The 14177-nt window shown below is 53.1% G+C and overlaps 1 protein-coding gene across 3 annotated transcripts in view; it reads right to left on the reverse strand.

Moving 5' to 3' along the window:
* Positions 1–14177, reverse strand: part of Bicra (BRD4 interacting chromatin remodeling complex associated protein) — a 32002-nt gene that overhangs the window by 12190 nt on the left and 5635 nt on the right. For 2 of the 3 annotated variants that reach the window (XM_090322123.1, XM_090322121.1), the window contains exons 2-5: positions 5157–5257; positions 2970–3015; positions 2832–2874; positions 305–370 (exon numbers count right to left, since the gene is read on the reverse strand). In XM_090322123.1, the coding sequence (XP_090178249.1) occupies positions 305–370; positions 2832–2874; positions 2970–3010 (150 nt within the window). In that variant the 5' untranslated portion in view covers positions 3011–3015; positions 5157–5257. The remainder of the gene's footprint in view (positions 1–304; positions 371–2831; positions 2875–2969; positions 3016–5156; positions 5258–14177) is intronic. The other variant, XM_090322122.1, reaches the window with a different exon arrangement.

Genomic DNA, 14177 nt, shown 5'->3' on the forward strand with positions numbered 1-14177 from the left:
GGCCACTGCCGCCATCTCTACTTCTTCATATAACAGGTGGCTCTGGCCTTGCCCCTCAGCCCCACCCCTTCAGACAAAGAATCTGCCTAAGGAAAGCCCTCAAGCCACACCCCACCACTGAAAGGACCCATGCCACGCCCCTGTGCAAAGGCCTTCAGGCCTTACCTCCACTTGTGGAAGCTACAGGCTGCCCTGCCCACTTGCAAAAGCCTTCATCTTTCAGGCCACACACAGGTGCCAGAACCCCAGGCCCCCCACCTCCCTGCCATTTGCAGGACCAGAGGAGGCGGCTGTGGCCACTTACCCCAGGACCTTCGTAGAAGGCACTTTGGGCCTCCACAGGGGCATCCAGGAGGTCATCACTGTCCAGCTGCAAGAAGACCCGCCCCCACCCAAGGTCAAAGGTCAGCAGGGCAGACTCAGGCTCTAGAGCAGAAACCAATTTCCAATTACTCTATATACAAAGACAAGTTGCTGGGCTGAGGGCGCAGGAACCTGAGCTTCAGAAAGGAGGCTCCAGACAAAGAGGCCTATAGCAGACCCCCCCCCAAATCAGCTTGGTGTCTGATAGGCCTGCCTTGAGGACACAGCTTCTGTGGGCACACCCAAGCAGCCCCTCCCAGCATCTCAGTCCTAAAGGTTACCTGCCCCCAAGGACAGTTCCTCTCCTACTCAGTTAAAGCACCCAAGAGGGTTCCATGTGCACAGCCCAGAGGGCAAGGACATGCCCTGATCCCGGGCATCTGAGGTGGGCCCTAGAGCCTATACCCACCAGCCTCATTGGACTTGCCTAGATGCCCCATCTCATGCCAGCCTGCACACAAGGCATCATTGGGGTTCTTCAACCCGTATTAGTGGCTCCATGACCAACTCTACCTGATTCTATGTCTCCCGCCAGGTCCCCAAATCCAAGGACTCACATCCTATCCCCCTGCTGCACTGCAAGGCAGAGCTCACCACTCACGGTGGCACATGCCTATAATCCAGCCCTTGGAAGGTTATGGAAGGACTGAAGGTTTGAGGCCAGCCTGGGTTATGTCTCAAAACAAAAAACACTAGTGCATAAGCAAAATAATAAAAAATGGATTCAGAGCCGCTCCCACCTCCCTCCAGGAGTGGATTTCAGAATTCCCCCCTCCCCCCCGTCCTGGAGCTTGAACTCAGGGCCTGAGCACTGTCCTTGGGCTTTCTGGAGACTAGCACTCTACCACTTGAGCCACAGCACCACTTCTGGCTTCTTCTAAGTATGTGGTACTGAAGAATCAACCCCGGGTGCATGCTAGGCAAGCCCTCCCAGGACTTCAGAATTCTTTTTGATGAACAGAAATTCACTAAAAATGACTCTGTGTGTGTGTGGCAGGGGGGGGGGGGTCCTCTGATGGAGGTGAGCCATGAGCCAAGTACCAGTGGTTGATGCCTATAATCCTAGCTACTAGCTACTCAGGAAGCTGAGATCTGAGGATCTTGGTTTGAAGCCAGCTTGGGCAGGAAAGTCTGGGAGACTCATCTCTAGGTAGTCAGCAAAAAGACTTATGGCTTAAGTAGTGGAGTGCTAGCCTTGAGCGGGAAAGGCTCAGGGACAGCACCTAGATCATTGAGTTCAAATCCCAGGACTGGCACCAAAATAAAATAAAAAAAAAACGAAAGGGACTGTAAATAGCTCCCTCTCAGATCGCTTGGCTCCCTGGCTTTGGGGAAAGTAGCTGCCAGGTCCCAAGGACCCCTGAGCAGGACCAGAAAGGCCCACGCAGTCAGGAGCTGGCACCTCTTGCCCACAGCCACATGCTTGACTGTCATGAATGAAGACCTGGGTTCAATTCCTCAGTACCACATACATAGAAAAAGCTGGAAGTGGTGCTGTGGCTCCAGTGGTAGAGCTCTACCCTTGGGAAAACCCAAGGACAATACTTAGTCCCTGAGTTCAAGCCCCAGGACTGGCAAAAAAAGAAAAAAAAAAAAAAAAGAAAGAAAATGAACTCTATTCCTCAGCTCACCACCGCTGCAGAGGTAGCCTCTGGGGTGCAAACCCAAACCCCCATTCTCTTGCTTAATAACCCAGAGTCACAAGCTGCCTGGCGGGGTTCTCCAGGCCTGCAGAAGTAGGCAACTTGTCTCCTTCATTCTCACACCCACTGCTCTCCCCTCCTGCTCCTTGGGCAGCAACTCAGTGACATTTGTCACCTCCTCACAGTGACCCTATCTTCTTTTTTTTGGGGGGGAGTCAGTCATGGGGCTTGAACTCAGGATCTGGGCACTGCCCCTGAACTCTTTTGCTCAGGGCTAGAGTTCTATCACTTTGAGCCACAACTCCACATTGTTTTCCAGGGGTTAACTGGAAATAAGTTGCATGGGGGACTTTTCTGGCTTCAAACCATGATCCTCAGATCTCACTTCACCTGAGTAGCGAGGGCTACAAGCGTGAGCCACCAGCACACAGCTTTTTTTTTTGTCACTCATGGGGCTTGAACTCAGAAACTGGATGCTGCCCTTGAGCTTTTGTGCTCAAGGCTAGCACTCTACCACTTTAGGCCACAGCTCCACTTGTGGTTTTCTGGTGGTTAACTGGACATAAGAGTCTCAAACTTTAGTGCCCAGGATGGCTTTGAACTGCGATCCTCAGATCTCAGCCACCTGAGATTATAGGCTAGGATTATAGGTGTGAACCAACAGCACCTGGTGTGACCCTGTCTTCTGAGCCTCCTGCGATTGATCACCCGTCAGTGACTGACTTCCTGGTTTAGACTGTCTATGGTGTGAGGCCAGGGATTGGCCGTCTTGTTGTTCAGCATCAAAACCCCGGGAGCAGTGCTCCTTCCTACCCCAGCACTTACCTTCTCTGATCCATGCAAGAAGTCGTTGAGCGCCTGAGGGTCACTGAAAGAGAGGGAGGAGATGCTGAGGAGGTGAGCAGGGGGGCGGGAGGGTGTTAGAGAGGGGGTGCAGGGGGGAGGGGGTGCAGCGTTACTCACCAAATCACGTCTAGTAAGCATCTCCCATCCTCATCATCCATCGCCACTGGATGGGGTGGGGTCGGGAAGAGGGCGAGGGAGACAAGGTTAGATTGTGCCACTTTGCCCGGCCCCTCCCTTCAGGGGAGCCCCCTGGAAGGAGCCACAGCTCCTGTTTCCTGGGGGCCATGGGGACAGATGGGGGTGAGGGTCACCTCCCCTCCTGGCCAGAAATGCCTGACTGGGGACTCCCTCTTCCTTCCTCTCTCCCCAGACACCCCCAGTGCCTGCTGCTGCTGACAATGGGGAGTCTTCAGAGTCCCTAGGGGGATGAGGGGCAGGAGGCATCCACATGTCTCCTCTCCACTGCCCCTCAAACAGGTCTGGAACCTGGGCAGTGGGGCTCCTGGGCCTGCTCTTCTTACCGCAGGTGCTAGGGGCCAGCCCTCCCCAGAAATGGATGAGGATGGGGGCCAATAAGGGAGGGCCCTAGGCACGGGAGGGAGGGGCAGGGAGGAGGACTTGGGGGTGGGGAGCCCCACGAGGCCAGGCTTGCGGTCACAATGATGAGGATGAGGAGGGCTAACGTTTGTTGAGCGCTTGACAGGAGCCCTCCCCGGCCGAGCGCTTCACAAAGGTTAGCTTGTGCAGCCCCCGGGGAGAGGGGCCCGGTCAGCACAGTGCCATGCCCCCGGATTGTGACCCATCGGCCCTCCCAGCCCTCAGGGAGCAGCCAACCACCTCTCTGTCCTTCTCAAGATTCTGCCAAGACCCTCTGCCCTCCTTCTACCACCCCCTCCATTGTCCGCCCTCCATCCATGCACCAGTCCTCCTACACATTTTTGGGGGTGGGGAGGGGCCTGGTCCTGGTGGTCCTGGGGCTTGAACACTGTCCCCGAGCCTCTGTGCTCAAGGCTAGAGTTCTACCACTTGAGCCACAACACCAACTTCCAAGCTCTTCTGAAATAGTTTATCGGAGAAAAAAGTCTCTCGGATTTTCCTGCAAGGGCTGGCTTTGAACCATGATCCTCATATCTCAGCCTCCTGAGTAGCTAGGATTACAGGTGTGAGCTACTGGCGCCCAGCTCCCAAGATTTATCTACCCACCTGTCCACTGAAATGTCGGCTCTTTCTCCATCCTCTGGTCACCCCAACCTTCTGTTCCCGCAAGCAGCATGGAACCACATGCCTTTCTACCCAAACCCCCAGTTGGACAAGTCCCTGTACCCAGCCCCCAGCCACCTTCCTTTCCAATGACACAGTGAGGTACACACAGTCCCAGGGGGTTGGATGTCCCAGCCCAGGACATGGCTTTGCACCCCCACTTGGGGGTGTTTGTCTGGGGGTCCTGAACCTTCCTAACATGGTGACACTCACAATTACCCCCTGTCTAAAGCCCCCGCCCCCATCATCTCACATGCTCCCAGTGGGTTCTCAGCCTCTCAGCCCTATGGTATTCTGAACACAACTGAGAGATCTTCTCATCACCACCCGGACCCCCCAGCTTCAAGAGCTTTGTGACATAACCAAGCACTGGGGACAGGGACTGGCTTAGAAGGTGGGGAGGTTTCTCTCACAGTCCTTCGGCCTAGACAAGAACATGCATTCCTGGGGCCACATGCCTTTCTCTCCCTTTTGGGTGGCACGGGGGACTGAACTCATGGCCCTCAAGTTTAGTAGGCACTTGAGCCACAGAGTCCCTGGTCCTTTGGTTTTAGTTTATTTTTCAGATCAGGTATTGCGCTTTTCGCCCTGGTAGACCAAAGACCACAATTGGCTTACCTCTGCCACCCCAACAGCAGGGATTACAGGTGTACACAACCACACGCAGCCTCACATCGTTTTTCCCCCTTTCTGAGCTGGCCCAGGGGTCATCTCAGAGGCCCCTTCCTAAGCTCTCACTTCATAGGAGATGAGCAGAAGCTCTGACCTGCCCCTGGCCTAGCTGCCACCCTCTACCTGCTCCTGCATCCACAGATTTCCACTCATCCCAACCAACCATGGGCATCCCCAAAGGCAAGCTGTGCAAAGGATTTGGAGGGAAGGGGAAGGGGGGGGAGGAAGGACCTTCCTGTAGCTATGGGGGCAGGAGGATGGCCCAAGCCTGGGCCAAAGAGCTGAGGGAGGTTGCTAAGCCAGGCTCTGCCAAGCAGGGATATGCGGAAGGCAGCTGCCCCTGAAATGAGCTCAGATCCAGCCCCCTGTTACCTGTGCTACAAACGAATCATGAAGGGAAGGAGGGGGTGTCCACTCCAGGTCTACACAGGGCCCCCAGCTGGGGACTTGGAGAGTGTCCTCTTGGGGGCCAGCTGTAGAGAGAATGAGAGAGAAGCTGTGATAAGAAAGTCAATGGGTGCTGGCCAGGCGCAGTGGCTCACACCTGTAATCCTAGCTACTCAGGAGGCTGAGATCTGGGGACCTTAGTTCAGAGTCAGCCTGGGCACTCAAGACCCTGAGACTTTTATCTCCAATTAACCACCAGAAAACCGGAAGTGGCGCTGTGATTCAACAGGTAGGGTGGTAGCCTTGAGCTGACGAGCCCCGAGCCAGAGCCTTAAGCAAAAGAGCCAAGCCAGGGGCATGAGTTTGGCCTAGTGGTAGAGTGCTCGCCTAGCAAGCATGAAGACCCGAGTTAGACTCCTCAGGACCAAAAAGCTCAGGTGGCAGAGCTCTAGCCTTGAGAAAGCCCAAGGACAGGGCTCAGACCTGAGCTCAAGGCCCAGGATTGGCAAAAAAGAAGAAAAAAAAAAAGGAGGCAAACAAGAGCATGAGACCCTAGTTCACGCCCCAGTACTGACACCAAAATACAACAAACGCAAAAAGGGAAGGGAAGGAAAAGAGCCCTGCATGGTGCAATGCCCGGCGTGGGGAAGCTGAGGCGGGGTCAGGAGCTCCAGGCTGGACTGGGTAATGTGAGACCTCCATTTAAAGTGTGTGCGTGAATGAAGATGACACCACTAGGCTAAAAATCACACAGAGGAGGGGGAAGAGGGGCAAACACAAGGGTAAGGCTACCGGAAACATAGCGTGCACGTGTGCGGCTGACATCCGGGACATCCAGGCGCCTCGCCTATCAATCACCCGTCCTTCACATCCGGGACATCCAGGACCTCACCTATCAATCACTCCAGCACTTCCGGCAGTCCGTCCTACTAAGTGCCTGGGACGCTAACTTAGTCCCTACGTGGCGAGGGGTGGGGGGGCACCCAAGGCTGACTTCCTCTTCCCACCAAACACATCCCCTCGCTTTCCTGCTGGACGACCTCCGCCTTTGCACACAAGGGACCCGGGTGCCCACGTGCTAGAGTTCCCGAGGGGCCGCAGAGGGAGGACTGCGCATGCTCGGGGAGCCGTGCTGCACTGCGCATGCGTGATGCCTCGCCTCTCCGCCGCCCCCCTCCCGCCCCCGCCACACTCGGCCTTCCTGCCTTCCCACAAAAGTCCCCTCTTCATTGGTCACTTCATTGGTCAAGCATCTTCAGGTGACTCTGTATCACTTCCTCTGTGTGTGCGTGTCCCCCAGTACCAGGGCTTGAACTCAGGAGGCTGAGACCTGAGGATCAGAGTGAAGGCATCCCAGGGCGAAAGGCCCATGGAATTCCTACGTCCAGCGAAGGAGCAGACTGTGGCTCAAGTGGTAGAACGTCAGCCACCCGACAGCATCGGGTCCTGTGTTCAAGCCCCGGCCTGGTCCAAGCCCTGGGTCCCCAGCACAGGCCTGGGGCACATGTCTGTAGAGAACTGCCCCCTCTCCCGCAGAGTTCCACTCACATCAACCTTGTCCACACAGCCTAGCCCAAGAACTCATCCATCCATTCATTCATTGTCAGTCCTGGAGCTTGAACTCCGAGCTGGGACTGTCCTGGAGCTATATACTCAAGGCTAGAGCTCCACCGAGTCTCATGTCCTTCCCTGCCTGGACTGGATTTAAATCAAGACCCTCAAATCTTAGCCTCCTGAGTAGCAAGGACGACCCAGCCCTGCATTTTATGGTTGAGACAAGGTCTCACTAAGTTTACCCAGGTTGGCCTCAAACTCTCGGATCTTCCTGATTCTGCTACATACCTAAGCAGCTGGATTATAGGCCCGTATTTCCATGCCTGGCTAAAAGCTGCCCCTCCCTACCCTCCATGGATCTTTTTCTATCTAAAGATCTCAGCCCTGGCCAGGAGTGTGGCTTAGTGGTACAGTGTTTGCCTGGCATGTACAATGTTCTGGGTTCAACTCCTTGGTACCACATATACAGAAAAAGCCAGAAGTGGTGCTGTGGCTTAAAGGATAGAGCGTTAGCCTAAAGAAAGCTTAAGGACAAAAGCTGGGTGCAGTGGCTCACACCTGCAATCCTAGCTACTCAGGAGGCTGAAATGTGAGGATCTTGGATCAAAGCCAGCCCAGGCACTAAAGTCCATGAGACACTTACCTCCAATTAATCACCAAAAAACAGGAAGTGGCACTGTGGCTCAAGGGGTAGGGTGGTAGCCTTGAGCTGAAGAGCTCAGGGACAACGCCCAGGCCAGAGTTCAAGTCCCACAACTGACAAAAAAAAAAATCTGAGTTCTGCAGGAGGCATGGAGTGTGGAATGAATGACACTATGTCCCCAGCACATGTCTATGACACCCCCTCCCCCATGTCTACACAGACAGAGCCTGGGCTGTCCCCCATCCCACACCCCCACACATAATATAAGATGAGCCTTGGTTAAAGAAAGGCGCTGGACTACCAAGTACAAGGTCAAGTTCAAATCCCAGAGAAAAGCTGGGCGTGGTAGCTCACGCCTGTACTCCTAGCTACTCAGGAGCCAGAGATCTGAGGATCAAGGTTCAAAGCCAGCCGGTATAAAAGGACCAGAAACTCTTATCTCTAATTAACTTCTAGAAAATGGGAAGTGGGGCTTGGCTCAAGGGTAGGGTGGTAGCCTTGAGCTGAAGAGCTCAGGGACAGCGCCCCAGCCCAAGAGTAGGGTGGTAGCCTTAGCTGAAGAGTTTAGGGACAGAGCCCAGGCCTAGTTTAAGCCCCATGACCCACCCAAAAAAAAAAAAAAAATCACAGGGAAAAACAACAAAACAACAACAACAACAAAAAATCCCAAGCTCAGCTCACACTTGCTTTTTGTTTATGTGGTACTGAAGAATCAAACTCAGGGCCTCATGCCTGCTAGGCAAACACTCTATCCCTCATTTGGTACTATAGCTTCTCTCAGCCAAAGCTGACGGCTACATGATGGGGCCCACACTGCCCGTGCAACCCGGCTATCAGTCAGGCCCAAACGCAGAGAATAGTGACTCAGGGAGGAAGCTGGGGAGGGGTCAGGACCCTGCCCCCAAATCACGCAGGAGAGCCAGAATCTGAACTCAGACCCTGTGATTCTGAACTCGTCGTTCTTCATCACCACACTATAAAAAGCCAGGCTTGAAAAACCACAAGCAGCCTAAGAGATGGCATTGATGCAACAGTGACAATGACAAAGCGTCCTTCCAGAAAGCCTGTGAATTCCTTCTCTGCCTGTCAGAACAAGGCCCAAGCCAGGATGCCACGCAGGGCACCACCATGGCTCTCATCTCTGTCTGATGGATGATATAAACACGTGCTGCTGATAAGCCACAGAAATGCAAGGGCTGGGGAAGGATGCGTGATTCAAGTGGTAGAGCACCTGCTTAGCAAGCACAAGGCCCTGAGTTCAAATCCTAGCACTGAAGCATGACTTTGGGCCAGGAGCTGGTGGCTATTGCCTGTCATTCCAGCTAAGATCTGATGATCGTAGTTCAAAGTAGTCCAGGGAGGAATGCCCACGAGACTCTTATCTCCAGTGAACCACAAGAAAACCCGGAAGTAGCTCTGTAGCTCAGAGTGGTAGAGCACAGACTTGATCAGTGCCCAGGCCCTGAGTTCAAGCCCCATGGCTGAGAAAAAAGGAAAATTACCTTGAGGATTCCTGCAGTCCAGGAAACACCATGATAACTAGCAGATGAGAATGAGAAGAGGTGGGGAGCCAGGCCTGGGCCTGGAAATGGTGGAGGATGACAGTGGGAGAAGAAACTCCGGATTTTTCAGCAATAGGAATGGATTAGTTACCCCCACCCCAGTCCTTGGCTTGGTGATGTTTTATTATTTTTCTTCTCATGTGCAATTGAGTTCCTAAAAGTCTAACCAGCAGCCACTTGGCTCTTCTGCTGGTAGAATGCTGGCATCCAGCCGACCCTCTGATCTCAGGGGTAAAACAGACAGATCTAGTCAAGCAGTCACCATGGATTCTGTCTCAAGGAAGGCAATAGACCCCAGGAAGACTGAGAGATCCTTTGTACGACGACGTGTAGTGGCCAGTTCTTCCTTTTTTTTTTCCTTTTCTTTTTTGCTACTGTAAGGAAATGCCTAAGGCCAGTTACTTTACAGAGCAAAGAAGGCATAGCATGAGTTCTGGTGGTAGGAATGTAGACTGGGCATATATGTATGAGAGAGAGAGAGGGAGGGAGGGAGAGTGCCAGCCAAGATCTAATCACCAGGGCTCAATCTCATGCCCTAATCTAATCAAATCACTTTCAAACATCACAGTGGGATTAGCTGCCCATTCTCCTAATTCCATTATCGTAAGACTGGGGGGGGGGGGACGGGGGATAACATTACTGTGCGGCATGTTTAGGGGATCAAACCACACGCATCCCTGCATGGCCCAACCCTGCTTCGCAAGTGGCCCACTAAGATGACTTATGTGGCATCCTCATCCTATTAGCTTTTAGCTAAATTAATCCTTACAGGAGAGAGTTGGGGTACTCCTGAGCATTTGCCCCCCCTCCCAGAGGGCACGTGCCAACTTTACATGGGCTCTGGCCACTGCTGTTGCTGACCAGGATGGGTGGACAGGAGTCTAGGACAAGGCTGGTTCTAACACAAAACTCAGAATATACGAAGGGAAAAAAATGAAGGGCTGGAAGCCCTAGTGGTACCTACTAGTGGTAGAGTGCTTGCCTAGCATGCATGGAGCCCTGGGTTCGATTCTTGGGTACCACATCACACAAAAAGCCAGAAGTGGTGCTGTAGCTCAAGGGCGTTGGCCTTGAGATAGTCCAAGGACAGTGCCCAGGTCCTAAGTTCAAACCCCAGGACTGCCTCCCCCCTCCAAAAAAAAGGAAGAAGAGAAAAAGGCCCAGAGGTATGGCTCAAGTGAAAGAGCATCGAGCCCAGGCCTTGAGTTCAAGTCCTGAGATAACCTAGAATATCATATGGGCTATGGGTAAGTAGGTAGGCTCTGGGCATGCCTGTGACATTTCCCACATCTTCTTTGCACTCACTGAAAACCCCTGCTCAGTAAGTACTCATGCACTCTCCAGTGAAGTACAGAGTTGTGTGTACGCCAGGCTCTGCTGGAGACACTGAGGGGACAGCTGGGGACATAACAAAGACCATGTTCACCCAGTCGGTGCCCCAGGAGGGAACGGCAGACACATGAAAGAACAGTAAGATTTTATATTCGCAGTTTACAAATATTGAAGGCATGTCTTTGACTTCCATCTCCTGATTAAAAATGTAAATTCCAGCTGGGCGCTAGGTGGCTCAAACTTGTACTCCCAGCTACTCAGGAAGCCGAGATCTTTGGATCATAGTTCAAAGCCAACCTGGGCAGGAAAATCCATGAGACTCTTACCTCCAATAAACTATCGAAGTAAGACGCAAGTGGTGCTGTGGCTCAAGTGATAGAGCACTAGCCTTGAGCAAAAGAAGTTGAGGGGCAGTGCCAAGGCCCTGAGTTCAAGCCCCAAGATTGGGGCGGGGAGACTGGTTCGAGTGGTAACAGCTGCCTCACAACTTCAAGGCCCTCAGAGGGAATAGGAGCGGGTACAGCCCAGCTGATGGCAGAGATGAGGTCTGGTGCTACCTTCAAGCTGGGTCTGAGTTCTGGCCCTCGGTGGTCCCTGGGCGGTCTAGCTCACAAACCAGCATCTGGTTACAGAGCTCTCTTGGGCCCTGCTATGGTCCTGCTTGGACCCAAATGGCAAAGACAGGCAGCACAGCTTTGGGCTTTCTGGTCCCTGGAACCAGGCTGTGCACCGAAGCCTAGACCCCTGGGGTAAAGACCACCCAGCTTTTCACGACACTGGTGGCTCACACCTGTCATCCTAGCTTACTTTGGGAGGCTCAGATCTGAGGATCCCAGTTCAAAGCCAACCCAGGCAGCAGTCTGTGAGACTCTGACCTCTAATTAACCACCAGAAAATGGGAAGTATCACTGTAGCTAAAGTGCTAGAATGTAAGCTGCTGGGGTGGGGGGGGAGAGGAAGCTCAGACACAGCACCCAGCCCCACAACCAAAGGGGGGAAATAAATCACACAGCTGTGCAACCCTGGGTAAGCTGCTAGCCCACTCCATGCCTCAGTTTCCTCATCTGTAAAGTAGGGCTCTCCCCCACTCCCCTCCCGAGGGTCTGTGGGTAAATGAGGCAGGATGTTGTAAGGACAGCGATGGATGTTATCATGGCCACCCACCTCAATTAGGATCAAGCCCTTAGGCACAGCTATAACCACCTGAACTTTGGGGTGCAGAGTCAAACACGGGTTTCCTAATAGGACCCCAGTATTCCCTTCCCCCACTTTCCCCAAACTAAGAACTACCATGCTACCACAGAAGCCAGCTGTCGTGGCCAGTAATCCCAGTTACTCAGGAGGCTGAGACCTGAGGATCGTGGTTCATAGCCAGCCCGGGCACTAAAGTCTGTGAGACTTTTAACTCTAATTAACCACCAAAAAATGGGAAGTGGGGCTTGGCTCAAGGGTAGGGCAGTAGTCTTGAGCTGAAGAGCTCAGGGACAGCGCCCAGGCCCAGAGTTCAAGCCCCATGACCCACCAAAAATAAATAACTACCACAGAAGCCAGAGCATGTCTCATGTGGGAGAATGCTTGCCTAGTGAGCTCCAGGCCCTGAGTTCAAATCCTAGCACTTAAAACACTGGGCGCAGTGGCTCACACCTGTCATGCTAGCTACACAGGAGGCTGAGATCTGAGGATCTCAGCAAAGCCACTCCGGGCACTAAAGAATGTGAGACTCTCATCTCCAGTTAACCACTAGAAAACCGCAAGTAGTGCTCAAGGGGTCAGGGGTAGCCTTGAGCTGAAGAGCTCAGGGACAAAAAAAAAAAAAAAAAAGCCATGAACCACCACCACATATTCCTAAGGACCTCAACGAAAGAGAACCCCCCACCCCCAGGATGGTCAGGCAGTGCCCCTCTGGCCGCCTGCAGCCACTTTCCGTTCCCCAACTGTTCCCTCCTGTGCCCAGCCTGTAAGAAAGATTCTCAAAGCCTAGCCCATCCCATCCCTGCAGTGAACAGGCGGAGGGAGAAGGAAAGGTCAGAGATAAGTGGACGGGGACCTGGCCAGGTTGCCACCACGGGGTTGAAGATGCAAGGATTCCAGGAGCCACCTCACCTGGCCCCACCCCCACGGCACCCAGAGAATTCTGGGCCAAGACACCTCTGTCCCTGCCTTTCCCTCACCAGGGCTAAGGCCTTTCTGGAAACTCCCTTCTTTATTCCAGAGATGCTGACTCTTGGACCAGCCTCAATTTCCCCAGAACACTCCCCCGCCCCATAGTTCCAGGGGCAGTTATGTAAGACCCCATCTTAACCAATAGCTGGGGGGGGGGGGTACACATCTGTCATTCCAGTGTATGTAGAGACTGAGATCACAAAAGTCAAGGACAAAGGCCAGGCTAGGCAGGAAGTGAGACCCTATCTCAAATAAGGTCTCAGTGCATACTGGGAACGCTCTTTAGACAGGGGGTCATTCCCTCCCCCCATTCCCCTTCTCTGAGGGCTCCCAGGGAAAGGGTGGCAAGCAGAGGGCTGGGCCTGATAGTAAGCATTTGAGGGCACAGTACCTATTCATACCAATGGCCACACCCTTGGTCCTCAAGGTCTCCGTGACCCGGCACACCTTCTGGGAAGGGCTGCACAGCACTCTGGAGGACTGGGTGTGAGCTGGCGTATTTTGATTCCATGTGGGTTCTAGCGGCGCACGCAAATGCTGGTGAAGACTAAAGGTGAAGCTGGGTGTGGCAGAGCACGCCTGTAATTTCTGAAGAAGGGGGACAGACAGAGGTCCAGGGCACAGTCAAGGATCTAGGAAGAGCTCTAAGGAGGACCCCAAGGCCTTAGGCACAGATACAGGTATTCACTCACTGCCTGGCAGGCCACTCAGAAGTCTGCAGCCACCTCCAAGGTCCTCATCCTTCCCTCCAATCCTCTCAAACCCTAGAGAGAGCAGGCACCAGTGGTTCCCGCCTCTAATCTCAGCTTCTCAGGAGGCTGAGATCTGAGGACAACAGTTCTAATCCAGCCCAGGCAGAAAAATTCCCCGAGAGACTCTTATCTCCAATGAGGAGACGCTTATCTCCAAGGAACTACGCAAAAATGGGAAGTAGGGATGTGGCTCCAAGTGGTAAAAGAGCTAGGAAAAGAGCTCAGGGAGAGCTCGGAGTGAATGACAAAAATAAATAAACAAAAGGGCTGGAGGTGTAGCCTTACCTCCAGCCTACCCTGGGGGCTGGGTTCCAACTCCAGCATTAACACACTAACACACACACACACAGATACACACAGAGGCACAGAAAAATCCCACTACTAACAACAATCATTTAAATGAGAGATGATATCTAGAACTTACTTTAGAAATTCTCACGTGCCCAGGTGCCATTGGCTCATGCCTGTCATCCTAGCTACTCAGGAAGCTGAGATCTGAGGATCACGGTTCAAAGCCAGTCCAGGCACAAAAGTCTCTGGAGACTCTTATCTCCGGTTAACTACTAGAAAAACTGGAAGTGCCCTATGGCTCAGGGGGTTGATTGGGCAGTAGCCTTGAGCTAAAGAGTTCAGAGGCAGCACGCAGGCCCAGAGTTCAAGCCCCACAACTGAACAACAAAAAACCCTAAAACCAAAAGCTTTAAGTGAGAGACCCAGCACCAAACCAAAGCCAAGTAACCAAGACTAACTTTTGCCTAGGATTTCTGGGGAAAGTGGTAGTGCTTAGGTATCGATCTCATGGGAGACCTTTGCCTCCTAATCCAAAACCTAATTCGAATCACAACCACCATCACAGAACGCAAGGCATTGGGCAAAGGTGTCCTCTTCTCCCTCGAGTTCACTGTCACAAGTGGCAAAACAGAGGCCCAAACCCAGCGTGAGGAGTCCACAGCACAGAGTGAAAATAACTAACTGCAAATTCCTGGAATTGGCATGCCAG

The sequence above is a fragment of the Megascapheus bottae genome, chromosome 31 (genome assembly GCF_031878675.1).
Source record: "Megascapheus bottae isolate mThoBot1 chromosome 31, mThoBot2.hap1, whole genome shotgun sequence".
NCBI lineage: Eukaryota > Metazoa > Chordata > Mammalia > Rodentia > Geomyidae > Megascapheus > Megascapheus bottae.